Source organism: Convolutriloba macropyga, chromosome 4, assembly GCF_964194025.1.
Source record: "Convolutriloba macropyga chromosome 4, txConMacr16.3, whole genome shotgun sequence".
Taxonomy (NCBI): Eukaryota; Metazoa; Xenacoelomorpha; order Acoela; family Convolutidae; genus Convolutriloba; species Convolutriloba macropyga.
The window spans coordinates 61,569,396-61,584,265 of NC_134471.1; the positions used below are offsets into that span (position 1 = coordinate 61,569,396).

Genomic DNA, 14,870 nt, shown 5'->3' on the forward strand with positions numbered 1-14,870 from the left:
TAAGCATTAGGCAATATATTAGTTTCTTTTGATCGCTACATACGAGCGATTCTGTTTTTTTTTGACATTGGATAATCGTTACACTGATATAGTGTCTATGGGGTACTGTGATAATTCTATTGATTTAGATGGACATCGAAACAAATTTCTTGTTCAAACTTTCAATTATTAACTTTGAAGTTTTAGTTGTTATAGTGGCAAGGCTGTGGTAAATCAGCTGATTTTGAGAAAGGATTGATATTTTGAGAAAGGACCCATAATCCTCAGATATTTATATCTGAATAAAACCTATAGTTCGGCTAATAAATTCGCAACAGTAGTCATGCGATGCTGCTAGCCTGACCTCAAGATGAATTTCGTTACGATCCCTTTTCGGGCCAAATTATGATTACTTTGCTTCTGATAAGACAGATTTCTTTATTTGTTCTTTGCTTGTTCAACGAACTTCTTAAACAAGCTTCTTTTCGACGCTAAATCTCTCAGCGTTCAGTTGGCTACAACTTTCATATCAATGGATTGCAAGGAGAAATACTTCATAGGTAACGAAATCTTGCAATTAACTTTCCTTTTGTTTTCTGTCAGAGGTTTCTTAGAATCCGTTGTTTAATCCCCCCTAGCATAATTTTGTGATAATTAGCTGGATTGAACCAAATAATCCGTGTTCCTTTTATAATAATAGGTATGGTGTAGATCGCCTAATAGAAAAGTCTAGACTCCATAGCAGTTTTTATATAACTTTATGAAGAGGTAAAATAAATTAGACATTATACATTTCAATTTGAACAATCTCGTGGACTCACTGTTTGATTTATTTCAGTTTTGTATGTGCCTATAACATGGTGCTTGCAAATGGCCCTTGGTATGATGAACACGGTCATAGGACCCAGTCAGCTCTATCTGGCCCAGAATGTGGGACTGGATCTAAGCCAGATTAATTTTGTCTGGACTTTTGGATTCATTGGATTTATCGCGGGAAGCTTCGCAAGTAGGTCTTTCTTGTAAGAAAGATCTTTCGTCGACTAAAGAAAGGTGGCCTGAATATGATCGTCAAGTTATTGCTGACCAAGTAGCTTTCCTTCCGTAGTTTTATTTTGAAGTGCCAGCCTTGAAGGATTCTCTTTGGCTGGCGAATTATCTCTTTAGGAATGTGATTTTCGTACGTTTTGCTAACTATAATTCTTATTTATTTTAATAGTTTATTTTAATGATAACTGTGAGGATATTAGGAACAAAAAAGATGTGTCAAGAGAAGCAAACTTGACTATAGAAACGCCTGATTTGCATATATCGTTTTGAGAAAATGTTGGCACACTGAAAGAAAATTGTTACTTGCTTGGAACGTTCCCTCGTGCTTAATTAAGGTAACCTGAAAATTTATAAGTGTGGGACAACGCTGTGAGTAGCTCACCTTTATAAATTTTACCTAGATGTGAAAAACAGTTTTTTTGTTGGGTATGCGAATTCCGTAAGCAATTTTGTATGTTATTGTTCGCAGAATCCTTTGTCGATTTATACTGTTATTATTCCAACCTACTTTATTTGGGGGAGGAACTATATACTCAACTGGTTTTTTTGTTCAACCAATTTTTGCTGATCGATATATTTATTCATTGTACAGAGTAAATAGTTGTGTATGGACATTGTGCATAATTATACATAGTGAATATAAAGATATCATCAGAAAGCTTGTCAAGCGTAGAATTTTATTTTAAAACGATTTATTGCAATTTCGTTCTTTACGAGGAGTTGCGGGGGTTAAAAGTTTTGTGAACGTCATCCTAATTTCCGTTGTTTTGTTCACTTTTTTTGTATTGTTTGCTGAAATTTTGATCAATTTTTGCTATAAAATGATAATATTGTTCAAGAACCTTGGCAAAGTCTCCTTGGATTTACGTTGAAGATGAAAGAGAGCTATTGAATTGCTTGAATCATCTGTTTTGGCTAAAATTTGGCTATTTTTTAAAAATTCGGCATTTTCTTTTATGAAAAATGGCATTAAATATGCTTTTGTCCAGTTGGATCAGTAGCAACCATACAAACTGCTGTTTTAATTGCCATTTTTCGCTTTCCTAAGAAAAGATTCTGGATCAACGTTTTTGGGGTCTTTCGCTAATTTCTAGAGCAGTTTGTGTAATTGCATCATACAAATTCCCTATTTATTGTTGCATTTTTATTTTTGATTTAAGATTTTCGTTTCACAAGTAAATTATTATGCAATTATTTGGCGGCAAATTCTGGTGAAGTGATAGCAAGGTCGGTTTTGGTCTCATCGTTGTTTTTTGCAATGAAAAAGATTCGGATTATACTTTGGAACTTTCTAAAACCGTTTTGGCATATTTTTCATCCGAATTACAGGTAAGTCTGTTTAATGCCTCGAAACAATGTTTGTAGCAATTATATAAGTCCTGTTCGTCCTTTTCATGCAATTTTTTGTTTGATTGATTTTTGCCTTACCCATTTTACTCAAAAACGTGTAGGAACAAGTAGCGCTAGGATGAAATGAAGTGATTGAGCTGCTCTCCTGTTAGTCGCTCAGTATCCGATTCACCAAAACTGTTTTGAGGAGATAATTTTAATGTTGTGAGAGGGTGGTTTTGAGTCTGAAAAGTTTGACCTCTCATTCACCACTTCCGCCTCCCAACATCACCGTACGCTCGCCTCCATCCTGGCTATTGGGACCCCCTCTCGTCAAGCTCTTCCGCGAGCCTACCCCCCATTGCTTGACCCCCCACCCTTTCTTAACCCCCTACCACACACACACACACATACAACTCCCAATGCTAGTAGCATCACTAAGCAGCAGCTGGCTATTACCAAAGCCAACCAATCACCCGTCGTTTGAGAGCAATTCGCCGGACGTTAGTTGGTTGTTTTGGGGTTGCTATGGGGTCAATTAATGGCCTGTCCCATTCATGTTCAAATGAGTTTTGCCATCTCTTTTTCCCATCTTAAGACTGAGTCTGATTAATCAAATGTTTGAGTCTGTAGCTAAAGAGCCATTAGTGAAATTATCTAATGCTTTTAGTTGATACATAATGGTTTTTCGCTATCATAACTCGATATAATCCACATTTTATCATTTATTTTTGATATGTTTACAATGTTTGTCCACTTAGCTATTCCGGTAATATTTGTAAAAATTGTTTGCTTCAATGGACGAGCTGCAATATCAAGACCAACTTTGGTATAAGTGCTGAATTATACAATTCAAAAATTATACTGATTTTAATGTGGCTCTGTGTTTTTCGAAAATGTTTTTGCCTTTTTTGTTCTTTTATGTTGATCACAGACCAGATTGATTTCAATTCAAGGCTCATTTTTGAAGGTCAATAAAGTTATATGGTAATTTCTGAGAACAGTTTATGGCTTCTTTTGTCTTGAACACCGTTGACGCAAAATTTTCCTAATTTTTGAGTTCTGCCTGTATGCATTGATTTTTGTACTCCTTTGATTTGCCTCACCAATGACCAACAGGCTTCCTATGCAATAAGAGGTAATCTGTTTACTATTTTTGAGTTGAAAATTTTTGATTGCTAATTGTTTTGCTACTTTTAATGTTATTTCTGCCACCTTATGGCGCAGTCTCAGCAAAACGAGGTCGCATTCTCTATCAAGTAACTTAGAATTTAGTCTTCATTGCTGATTTATCATTTAGGTTTTTGGCGTTTATACTACTAGTTTTCATGACTTATTAGTATGTAGACGTTTTGCTGTCTGGTCCGATTATCACATGAATGACAATAACATATCAAGTTAATGGCGATAAAAGATGGTGCAATTGATTTCATATAATTTTTTCAGTTAACAGATTGATTTTTGGGCTTCGACACCTTTGCCTTGCAAAATTAATTGACTTTTGCCTCTATTCGTTCTTTTTGTATTCGTATGACGTCCTGGATAATTGAAAATATGTATTTCTTCATCATTTGGTAGACAATTAAGTAGAAAACGTGATTAAACGGGGTGGGAACTTTTTTTGTGAATGCACATTACCGAGACACCTTGTTATTACTGTGGTGGATTGTTGTAATGTTTAGCTGGTGCGTCCATGAAAACTTGGCTGAATAAATCGTGGATGAAAGTGTCTGTCATGATAGCCTGTGGTCTCATCAGTGGAGTATGCATGATCATGTTGCCTTTCATCACAAATGCTACGCTACTGTTCGGGTGCAGGCTTTTTCAGTTCTTCTTTTTAGGTAAGGAGCTCGGTCACGAACGATAATTTTTTAGGTCATTCAGTATTTGAATTGTTTGGCATAACTAGAACGGTTTAAAAAGAAGTCGGGTAAACCACCTGCAAGTCCGGACACCTGCAGTGTTTAGCTGATCTAAAACTTTTAGTGATTGTTGAGTACTTTCTAATTACTCCTATCGTTCATCTTCAAAAATTAAGTTTTACAGTAGACACCATTGCGCTACACGAAAATACGTTAGTTTTTAAATGAAAAACCGTGGAATTTTTTTTTCTAAATAATGTTTTAGCTGCCTATGTTACTGCTGATACGTCTTTGCTGGTGTATATGTTAGGGGCTGTCAGGGCACGACCCTTCATCATGGCTCTTCATGCCTTCATAGGGGTTGGATTTCTCATTGCCACATTTCTTGTGAAGCCGTTTCTACCAGAGGCAAGGGGGACAGTCTGCCACGGGAGTGGCGATGAACGTCAGGATGCTTCTAGTAAGTGGCCATTCGATATTTCAGAAACCTCGTTCTTAGTTGCTTTGTTCATTTAAACTGTTTAATAGCCGCGAAATGTTAATTTTGAGCTGTTTTACGACTCCAAATGGAAAAGTAGCCTCCTATTCGTCTTTTGAAGTCTCTATGCATAGTCAAAATTTGCAACTGAGAAAGATTGCTCTGCAGAGTAAATGTTAGCTGGATAGTGAGTTTTTGTTGTAATAAAATGTTAGTTAATTTATTTATGCGTATTTTTTAAATTTTGCTGTCTTGTCAATTTTTATCATTATTGACAGCTGTCATTGGTTAGTAACGAGTCTTGAAATAATCTTTTTAATACTTTAAGTTCACAGCTAGTGGTTTGCATCACTTTGTCACTATTTTTTTTTTCAAAAATGAATTTCAGTTTGATGAATTTTTGAGTTTGCGAGAGTTGTTCCACCTTTGTTGTCCTTTTATTTAATCTCAGTATGGGTCGGTCCCATAAGTTGCTAATACGGGTTGAAATGTTTGATCTAATTGTTTCATCTCAACGCTTGCATTTTTTATGACTTAACACTAATTGTTTTCAATAAACTTTATTTATTGAATTTATGAGTTTTGCGGTTTTTTATCATTAGCGTTGTTGTCCGATCTCGTAGTTCAATCATGACAGGTCTCCTCTGTCGCTAACAAAGATAATTCGATTCGAAATACTTGTTTCAGTTTAAAGCGGATGCTGTCTGCGACTAAAAACAATGTTTGCGAATTTTTTTTGTTTTGCTGGTGTTTTTTGTATTTATTGCTGTAGATTTTTTGCTCATAGACTACTGGTCTCAATTGTTGATAATGAGTTTTTAGACGATCCAATTAGTTGTATTGCTAATGCTTTATTTGACTTTTACACTATTTGTGTCAAAAAGTATTAGAGAATTTTCGAGTTGTTGCGAGTATTGATTTTTTTTTGTTGTGTTATTACTCAGTCTTATCAATGACAGGTTTCTTTGATTTCTAAGTAGAGTTGAGTAAATAATTTGCGTAAGTTAGTAGGTGATAATAAGCATAAATGAATATAATTAATTGTGTGAGTACGTAGCAAAGTATAATTTCGATCCCCGAATCCATCATCACTCACCCCGCGCCCAAGCTCACACTCATTACTGCATGGCTCCTCTAGTCTCACTAATTGAAACTTGACTGTGGACTTGAGATCTAATTTTGAGGATATGTGGCGCACTCCTTATAGGTCCTAATTACTTTTCACTTTCCCGGATTTTCAGAATTTTCTAATAAACCTTTTCCCATTTTCAATCATCTTGTGAGAGATAATAAGGACTCTGTTTACAAGGAGGTTTCATTTTCGTTTTCAATTTTAAATAGTACGATGCTTCGGTTCGTTTCCGATATCTGCCGAATGTTCTCAAAATTATTTTCCGGTCTCGATTTTTGGATTTTTGTTAAAAACATTGTTCATACATAAGACCGAAAAGATTTTTTCCAAGGACGGCTACCACTCAATAGCTAAATTTAGGTGTATGATGGGTGTATGAGGTCAATTTTCACCTAATAAAATGACTTTAGCGCTCATTCTTTAAATTTAATTTGAGAACGTAGATTTTAATTGAGATCACCATTTTGAGATTACCACTGCTAAATTTTTATGAGGCCATTTTATTTGAAAGATGTTAGTTTTTGAAGTTCGAGTTGAAAAATTAAAATAAAGTTTGAAAGCATAGTTGTTTTTACATTTTTGACTTTGTGCCGAATGGCCTTTTTTTAACGTAGCTTCTCAACAGTTGGCTATACGAGAGTTATTATAGAAATATGAATTTTTAGTGGTACTTTTTTTCAATTGTCTCAAATTTTGATTCAAATTTTTTTAGACGGAGCCTTCAATGCATTACAATTGTTTTTACAAATTGTGTCGAAATTTTGGCAACAATGTTAGAATTTATGTTTCAGTTTCTGCTTCTGACACATCGCATCAAGTTGAGGATGAAATTGTTGACACTAGCATGATTCATTGGCCATTTGTGATCGTGGGCTCATTCTCAATATTCTCCGCTCTTATCTTAGCTATTCTGCTTTGTCTTCCCTTCCGAATTCCAGTTTACGAGGAGACACGACAGTCGCAGATTTCAATGGAGGCGAATGGGAATAGTGACCAGAAACAAAAAAGAGTGACTGTCGCTGAAGGTCAGGCTTTGCTTTTTAGATTATGTTTCAACCTGCAGACCTATAAGGCTCATAGCAGTTCCAGTACAATTTGTGCTAGGCATGTTTCCTGGTTGAATCGATTCTCCTTTGGGGTCGAAAAATATTTTGTTCGTAGTTATTTTGTTCGAAAAATTTTTTGTTCGGCGAGAGAAGTTTTTTGATCATGCGCTGCGTTCAGTGAATGACTTTTGGACTTCGAAAAATATTTTTGACAGAATGGTGCATATAGATAGCTTTTTTTCGAAGTCTTGCCGAATTGCCCCTGGTTTTCTTGCTTATAATTTGTTAATAGGCTCGTCCTCAATTCCAGGCGGCTATTATAGCGCTCCTAATTTTTTACAATCCAAGAATTGGATTGTATTGGTGCTCTGTCTTTTTTTATTTTTGTAAGATGTTTTCACACCTTTTTTCATGACTTTGAGCTTTCAAAGCGGGATAAACAGGTAAAGCTCACTGGGCATCAAGTTTCATTAGAGGCAGTCGCTTTTAGTAGTCCTTCAAGTACTTCAAGTGGTGTAGACCTTTAAGTGGTGAAGCTGCTGGGAAGGCCGTAATTCAAGGTTAAAAGGTCATATTTAGGAGTTTTTGAGCCCAAGATGTGGAAATTTTTGGTATTTTTTCATTTTTCAATTTTTTTTATTCGACCTGTCTATAATTGAGATTTGTAAAAGTTGACAAAGGTCTTCTGCAAGACGTAATTACTGTTTATGGCCGTTTTGAGAGCTATATATTTTTGTACTCCAAACATAAACACTCAAATCTATACTAATTTTTAGGATATCTCGCAAGTTTTTTTGAGAGGTTTTGTCATGTTCTTTGTTTTTTTTTTCAGGCCTTGGTGTCAAGAAACCTCACCATGAGTTTACTAATAGGTCATTGCATAGCTTTTAACATCACGAAGTTCAGCAATTTTCTGATAAAACTTTTGTTTTTATCAAATTGTCTGACATTAATTGTCATTATTCAAGTTTTTTCAACCCCGTCAAGAAACGTTAGGATTTGATAATAGGCTATTAAAAATTTAAAATTGGTCATGGAACTGTTTTCAACTTTTTATTATCACAAATTTTTAGAATTTTTTTTATTTAACTTGCAATTTTTTGAAATTTTTGTCATTTTTTAGGTTTCTCTAACCTGAATGGCCAAGGAATCTCCCAGGTTTTGTTTTTAGATTACTGCACAGTTTGTAGTATTAATGGGGAATGTTTTTCAAAATTTTAATCTCTGAAATTCAGCGATTTGCAATATTTTTCTGAAAATTTAGTATTTTTTCCTCAGTGGCCACGGACTCCACTATAACGTTTGGTAGTATATTACTGCATAGATGTTAGTGGCAATCAAATGTTTTTCAATTTTTAATATCACTAAATTTAGCAAATTTTTGCTATAAAACTTGGAGTTGTTTCAAGTTTTTTATAGCTGCGAAGCTGTAAGATGAGCGAAGCTATATTGCGGTGCTCTTGGTTTTTTTTGTTTCGTCGTCTGACGCTCTTTTTTCGTTTTACATTTGTTCACACAGCAAAGCTGAAAAAGTCAAATTTTGTGAATGAATTCTTCCTCTCACAAACGGCATTTGCGCGCGTGAAGTCACTTCTCACTCGCTTTAGCAAAGGTTTTTAGGTTATTTGCGTGATTAGATTTTGATCATACGTGACTTACCTCACTCAATAGAATGACTTTTGCACTTTAAAACTTAAGTTTGCTCAAGGTCAAAGGAACTCATTTGTGCAGTTAAGGTCCCTAATAAGAGGCTTCTGCGGAATGAATTTTAACAAGCTATATTAATTTATCGCTGAATGTTTTTTACTTAGTTTTTTGAGCGGCGTCGATTTTTTTTTCAATTAAGATCTGTATCTGTTTCTATCTCTATTATATGGCACGCAGGTCTATTCTTTCGCAGCTATTCCGGCAATCTGCCGGCTATGTTTTTCTAATTGTTTATGTTTTTTGAGTTTTTTCCTGCATCAGGGGTCCAGGAACCTGCTCCAGGGTTTAATGACAAGTTACTGCATTGTTTATAGATGCAATGCAATGGTTATCAATGTTTTAATAACACGAGGTTTTGCAATTTGTCGATAATTTTTTTTTCAAATTTTCTTAAATATATTGTCATATTCCAAGTTTATGGATCTTTGAGCCATTGGAACTGGTTAAGGCTTAAAATAAGGATACTGGAGGGTTTTTGGGGACACTAAAATGGTTCTGACTATATTAATATTACCAATTTTAACAAGATTTTGTTAAAGTTTTTGATTTTTAAGATTTTCGAATTTTTGTCTTTTTCTGAGTTTTACGTTATTTATTGGCCAAAAAAATGTATTTAAGTCTTGGAGAGGGGTTAAATGACGGAGCTTCGGAGACAAAAAAGAGGTTTTGATCATTTTATACAGCAGATTTTGGAATTTTTAAATTTTACACTTCTCAGTTTCTTCGGAGCAATTGTCATATTTATCAAGTTTATATACTTTGGTGGCAAAATAGTCCCTTTCAAGGCTTTTGCGTGATTAAATGGGTATATTGAGTTATGTCATACATGGCTTTCAGGTTATAGTCTTCAAGGGTCTTAGCAATAATTATTTCAGTTCTTCAACTTTTGAGATTTTGTCTTTTTGGCTGCGATTATTCCATTGATCTCCTGGTCAGGTACATAAGGTCTTTTTCATTCAATTCTTTGGATTGTATTTGAGGACTTTTCCTGCTACGTTTTTTACTTCGTCTAACAGAGTTTTGTTTCGTCTCACCCTGACTTCTTGGAATTGACTTTTCCAATGACTTACCTCACTCAAAAAAATGACTTCTGATTTCACTTATGGAACTTTAATTTTTATGAAAGTTTACTTGTTAAAGGTCAATAGTGTGCATCTAAGTAGTGCCAAACATATATGCCCTAATTCTTGAATATTAGAGTCTTGAGTTTTTGATTTTGAATATTAATTTTGGGATCGTCTCCGTTTGTGCCCCCCAGTACGTTATGCGCCCCCAGTTACAGAGCACGTGCCATTACATACTAATTCAATATGTAGAAAATATTGCACGTGCATCAGGGGTGCAAATAATATGCGCCCACTAAGCTGAGGGGGCACAAACGGAAAAGATCATAATTTTGAAATGCCCTATTAGGGCTTTCTCCTTATAGAGCTTATGTGTCTCATAACAAATGACAGTCCAAAGCTAACCCATAGTCTAGTGGTCTATAGTCTATTTCTTTAGTTGTTTCAATTCATGGAAGGCCCCAAGCGTCTATCGCGGCTATTTTCCGGCACTCTGCTGGCTATGTTTTAATAGCCGCACAGCGAAAGCTGGGGCTATTATCGGCCTTCTCTTGGTTTTTAATAACCGCACAGCGATGGATGGGGCTATTATTGGGCCTTTTCTTGGTTTTTAATAGCCGCACAGCGATGGCTGGGGCTGTTATTGGCCTTCTCTTGGTTTTTTGTATCGTTGTCGCGATTTTAGCGACCATATGACGTCACAACCACTTCAAATATTCCTTTTGTTCTCTCCTTCATGAAATTTTAACTGAAGTGCGTGTATGACGTCAGTTTTCGCTCTTTGTGAAACGAGTTTTTTGTTCATTTGCGTGATTAAATGTTTGGTCACATTTTCACAAAAATGACTTCATCACTTTGAAATTGACTTTTTTTACTTCAATTCAAAGAGATGAGGTCAAATAGGTGTGTGTCACTCTAAATGAAGGTTATTAGAGAGCAGCTAATAGAGGCAGCAAAAACTTATACAGAGTTTTAATCAAATTATAACATATCAGCCTTCAATGAAAAGACGAATTTTTTGGTCTATCTTATTGTTCTTTTAGACTGCAGATTTACGAAGCCATTGCGGCTATTTTCTGGCAATCTGCCAGCTATCTTTTTTTTCGTCGTCGCAATTTTTGTTACAACCATATGACGTCACAACCACTTCAAATCTACTTTTTGTTCATTCGTTCATGCAATTTTAATTGAAGTGAGTGCATGACGTCATTTTGCACTCTTAGTTGAGCGAGTTTTTTGTTCATTCGCATGATCAAATTGTACCACATTGTTTTTGAGAGCTTTATAATGCCTTTCAAGTTCCCTCTGCACAAATTTTATTTTCTGTTCCACTTTTGGCTTTTTTCGTGAATTCTTTTTTTGCATCTTAAAGTGGACTTTTCAAAAAAAAATCAATGCATATGGCAAATTTCATTCGGAAATTGATGCAATGGATGCCTAGGTATAGAGGTATCTTTTTTGTAAAAACCAATTTATCTGTTTTTTGTGTCGGTTATGATTTTAGATACAAAGAAATTGTTTTTGTGCACCGTCAGAGATTTTAATTTCGTTTTTATCAAAATTGAATCATTCTTTTGCATCTTTAGCTTTATTGTTGAGTTCTTCATAAGCGCATTTTAAGGAATATTTTGACATTTTTTTGCAAAATGGTTTGTTGTTTCGAATCTTTAAATTGTTCTTACTTTCTGATCTAAACGCGAGGAAGGCATGTGAATTTTTTAAAATTTTGAATGGCAAATAATGATTATTTTTCTCTACTTCTGTTTTTATAGCTGCAAAGCTGTAAGTTTGTCGGAGCTATATAGCGGCACTGCTGGTTTTTTGTTTCGTCTTCTGGCGTTGTTTGTCGCTTTCCATTTGTTCACACATCAAAGCTGAAAAAGTCAATTTTTTCGAGTGAGCTCTTCCTCTCACTAACGGCTTTTGCGCGAGTGACGTCTCACTCTCTTAAGCCAACGTTTTTAGCTCATTTGCGTGATTTAATTTTGATCAAACCTGACTTACCATACTCAATAAAAGGACTTTGGCTTTTTAAAATTTAAGCTTAATTTGAATTAGTTTAAAGTCAAAGGAACTGATATCTAATATAGGTCCCTAATCCCTAATGGAAAGGCTTCTGCAATGAATCAGCTTTATAAATTTATCGCTGAATGTCTACATAACTTTTTGAGCGGCGTCACGTTTTCAACTTGCATCTGCATCTGTTTCTTAGTCTTCTTTCGCAGCTATTCGGGCAATCTGCAAGCTATGTTTTATGTTTTTTCAATTTGATTTTAACTTTCAAAAGTCAACGAGAGTTTTTTTCAATGTTTTTTTTTACAATGTAACCTTTTTCTTTATATTATAGCATGTATCACTGTAGCATTTTCTTTGCTCTTATCAGTTCTTAAAAGAGCATTTTAGACTTTTTAGTTTATTCGATTAACATTGATTTCTTTTGATGTAATGCAGCATTCAGACTTTTTTCGAGTTACTTTTAGCAAATTTGACTAAGGATTTATTCCCGCGAATAGTCTTGGTGCCTCGGTTCTGATTTGAAACGATTTTTTGACCTTGAATAATGTTCTGTTTCCTTTTTCCTTTTATTGATCAATTTTTACACTTGTTGGAACTCTTTGTGATATCTTCAACAAGAGAGAAATATGTCTTATTTCTGCCTTAATTGCAGTGACTCCAAAACAAAAGTTTTCGGTTTTTGAGACCGAGAATTAAGTTCTTTTTTCGGTTTAGTTTACGAATGATATCTGCCTAATGCTTTCACGTGTTTTTCACGTGTCTTTGGGTCGAAAAGTTGAAACCGATGTAAGCATTTTTCAGACTAGTATTTTGAGCTATTTCATTACAAATGTTAGACCTGTCAGTTTTTAGAGCCTTTCAATCTTCAAAAGTCCTAATAACCTTGCCAAATCTTTTAATAAAATGATATTTAGTGTTGTCAAGATTTCTGGATTTTATCAAAATTATGTCTTGTTTTAAATCTGTTTCGTGTTTCTTTTTGTTTCTGAACGATATAATTGTATTTATTTTAGCTTGCTCCAATGATGCCTATGCTCGAATCATTTTTGGTGACAGCGGTGAAAGTTTTTAGTTTTTAAATCAAATCTGTAAAAAGATTTTTTCTTGTTTTTAAACAAAAAGTAGTAGTTTCAGCTGCAATTACTGTTTTGCTTGCAAGGTTCGAGTCACTTTTGGATTTCTTCCGGCTATGTTTGTTCAGAATGATTTTCGTTACAACCATATGACGACTCAATCGCTTCCAATCTGCTTTTTTTCTTTTGTTCATGCAATTTCCTCTGAACTGCGTGCGTTTTGTCATTTTTCACTCTTGGCGGAGAGGGTTTGTTGTGCATTTGCGTGATTAAAATGACTTGCCTAACTCTCAAAAATAACTTCCTTTCACTGAAATTGTTTTTTCTATACTTTAACTCAAAGAGACAAGGTCAAATGAGTGCGCGTCACTCTAACTAAGGGATATTTAAGGTCAGCTCATACAAGTAGCAATAAGTTAAGATCCTTAGTGAGAATATAACATCGCAGCATTTCTAGAAAGCAGAATTTTTTTGGGTCCGTTTGATCTTTCTTTTTTAAGTCTGAAAGCCAATGTAGCTCAGTGGTTACGTCGTCTGACCGCTGTCCTGGAGTTATTGTGTTCGAACTCTATGAGGTCCTAATTTTTGCACGCATCCATAAAATTTTTTGAAGCTGATCCCCTATATTAAATTGTCCCCGCCTGTCGTGCGTGAGCAATTCATCTGACGTTAGTCGATTTATGTTCATTAATTGGTGTCATTTATTACGAGGGTCATAGATTTTCAGTTAAAACAAAAGAACTTTTATTGTTGCGGCTAATATTAGTTATTTCGGGAAGATTTGTTCCTATTAAATGGTTGTTGCTTGAGGTTTGGCGGTGCTTGTTATTCTACTTGGGCTCTAGACTCCTCAACTGTTTTCTCAGGTCCCATTGGCTTCCTATTGAGACCATTTTTAATTTTTTAATGGTTCCAACAGTTTGTTGTTTCGAATCTTTAAACTGTTTTTACTTTTATCTAAATTGGAGGAAGGCTTTTTAGTTTTTTTAAGCCTCCAATGCTAAATAATGATTTATTTGTTCTCTATTTGTATTTTTTATAGCTGCGAAACTAAGCTGTTGGGAGCTATGTTGCGGTGCTCTTGGTCTTTTGTTCTGTCGTCCGACGCGCTAGTTGCTTTCCATTTGTTCACGCATCAAAGTTGAACAAGTCAATTTTTCTGATTGACTTCCTCTCACTAACGGCATTTGCGCGCATGGCGTCTCACTCTCTTTAGCCAACGATTTAGACTCATTTGCGTGATTTTAATTTTGATCATTCGTGACTTACCTCACTCAATAAAATGATAATTGCGCTTTGAAATTTAGAATTTGCTTGAATTAGTTTAAAGTCATAGGAACTGATCTCTCTAATATAGGTCCCTAATGAAAAGGCTTCTGCAATGAATTTAAACCATTTTTTTAATTTATCGCTGAATGTCTTTACACATCTCTTTGAGCTTCGTCTGTAACTTTTTCAACTTATATCTGTATCTGTTTCTATCTCTATTATACGGCACGCAAGTCTATTCTTTCGCAGCTATTCCGGCAATCTGATGGCTATGTTTTTCAATTTTATTTTAACTTTCAAAAATCAACCAGAGATTTTTTCCAACGTTTATTTTTTTACAGTGTCACCTTTTCCTCCACATTAAAGCATGTATATCGGTAGCCTTTTCTTAAGACCCGCTGTTTCATTTGTTTTGCATTATCAGTTCTTAAATGAGCATTTTTGGGCCTTTTTTGTTTTTTAACCTTGATTTCATTTGATGTAATGAAACATTGCGACTTGAGTTTCTTTAAAAATTTTTGACTGATAATTATTTTCCGCGAATATTCTTGATGCCTCGGTTCTGATTTGAAACGATATTAGAGTCCTAATAAATTTGGGCATTTTTCAACGTTGCCAAACGTTTTTCATAAAATAAAATTTAGTGTTGTCTAAATTCCAGGAGTTCATTCTATCAAAATTTTGTCTTATGTTTTGAATCTGTTTCATTTCCTCTTTTTGTTACTGAACGGTGTAATTATGTTTAATTTAGCTGGCTCCAATGATGCCTCTGCTCAGATTATTCTCGCTATTTTTAAATCAAATCTGAGTTGAAGAGTTAACGCTTTTAGACAGAACGTAGTGGTTTCAGCTCCAATTACGGTTTTGC

The 14,870-nt window shown here is 34.8% G+C and overlaps 1 protein-coding gene across 1 annotated transcript in view; it reads left to right on the forward strand.

Annotated features, from left to right (window-relative positions):
• Positions 1–414: 414 nt before the first annotated feature.
• The window catches only part of LOC142337802 (sodium-dependent glucose transporter 1A-like), a 49,177-nt gene continuing 34,721 nt past the window's right edge, over positions 415–14,870 (forward strand). The window contains exons 1-5 of the mRNA XM_075387324.1: positions 415–539; positions 818–985; positions 4,038–4,196; positions 4,483–4,677; positions 6,619–6,852. Of these exons, the coding sequence (XP_075243439.1) occupies positions 512–539; positions 818–985; positions 4,038–4,196; positions 4,483–4,677; positions 6,619–6,852 (784 nt within the window). The 5' untranslated portion in view covers positions 415–511. The remainder of the gene's footprint in view (positions 540–817; positions 986–4,037; positions 4,197–4,482; positions 4,678–6,618; positions 6,853–14,870) is intronic.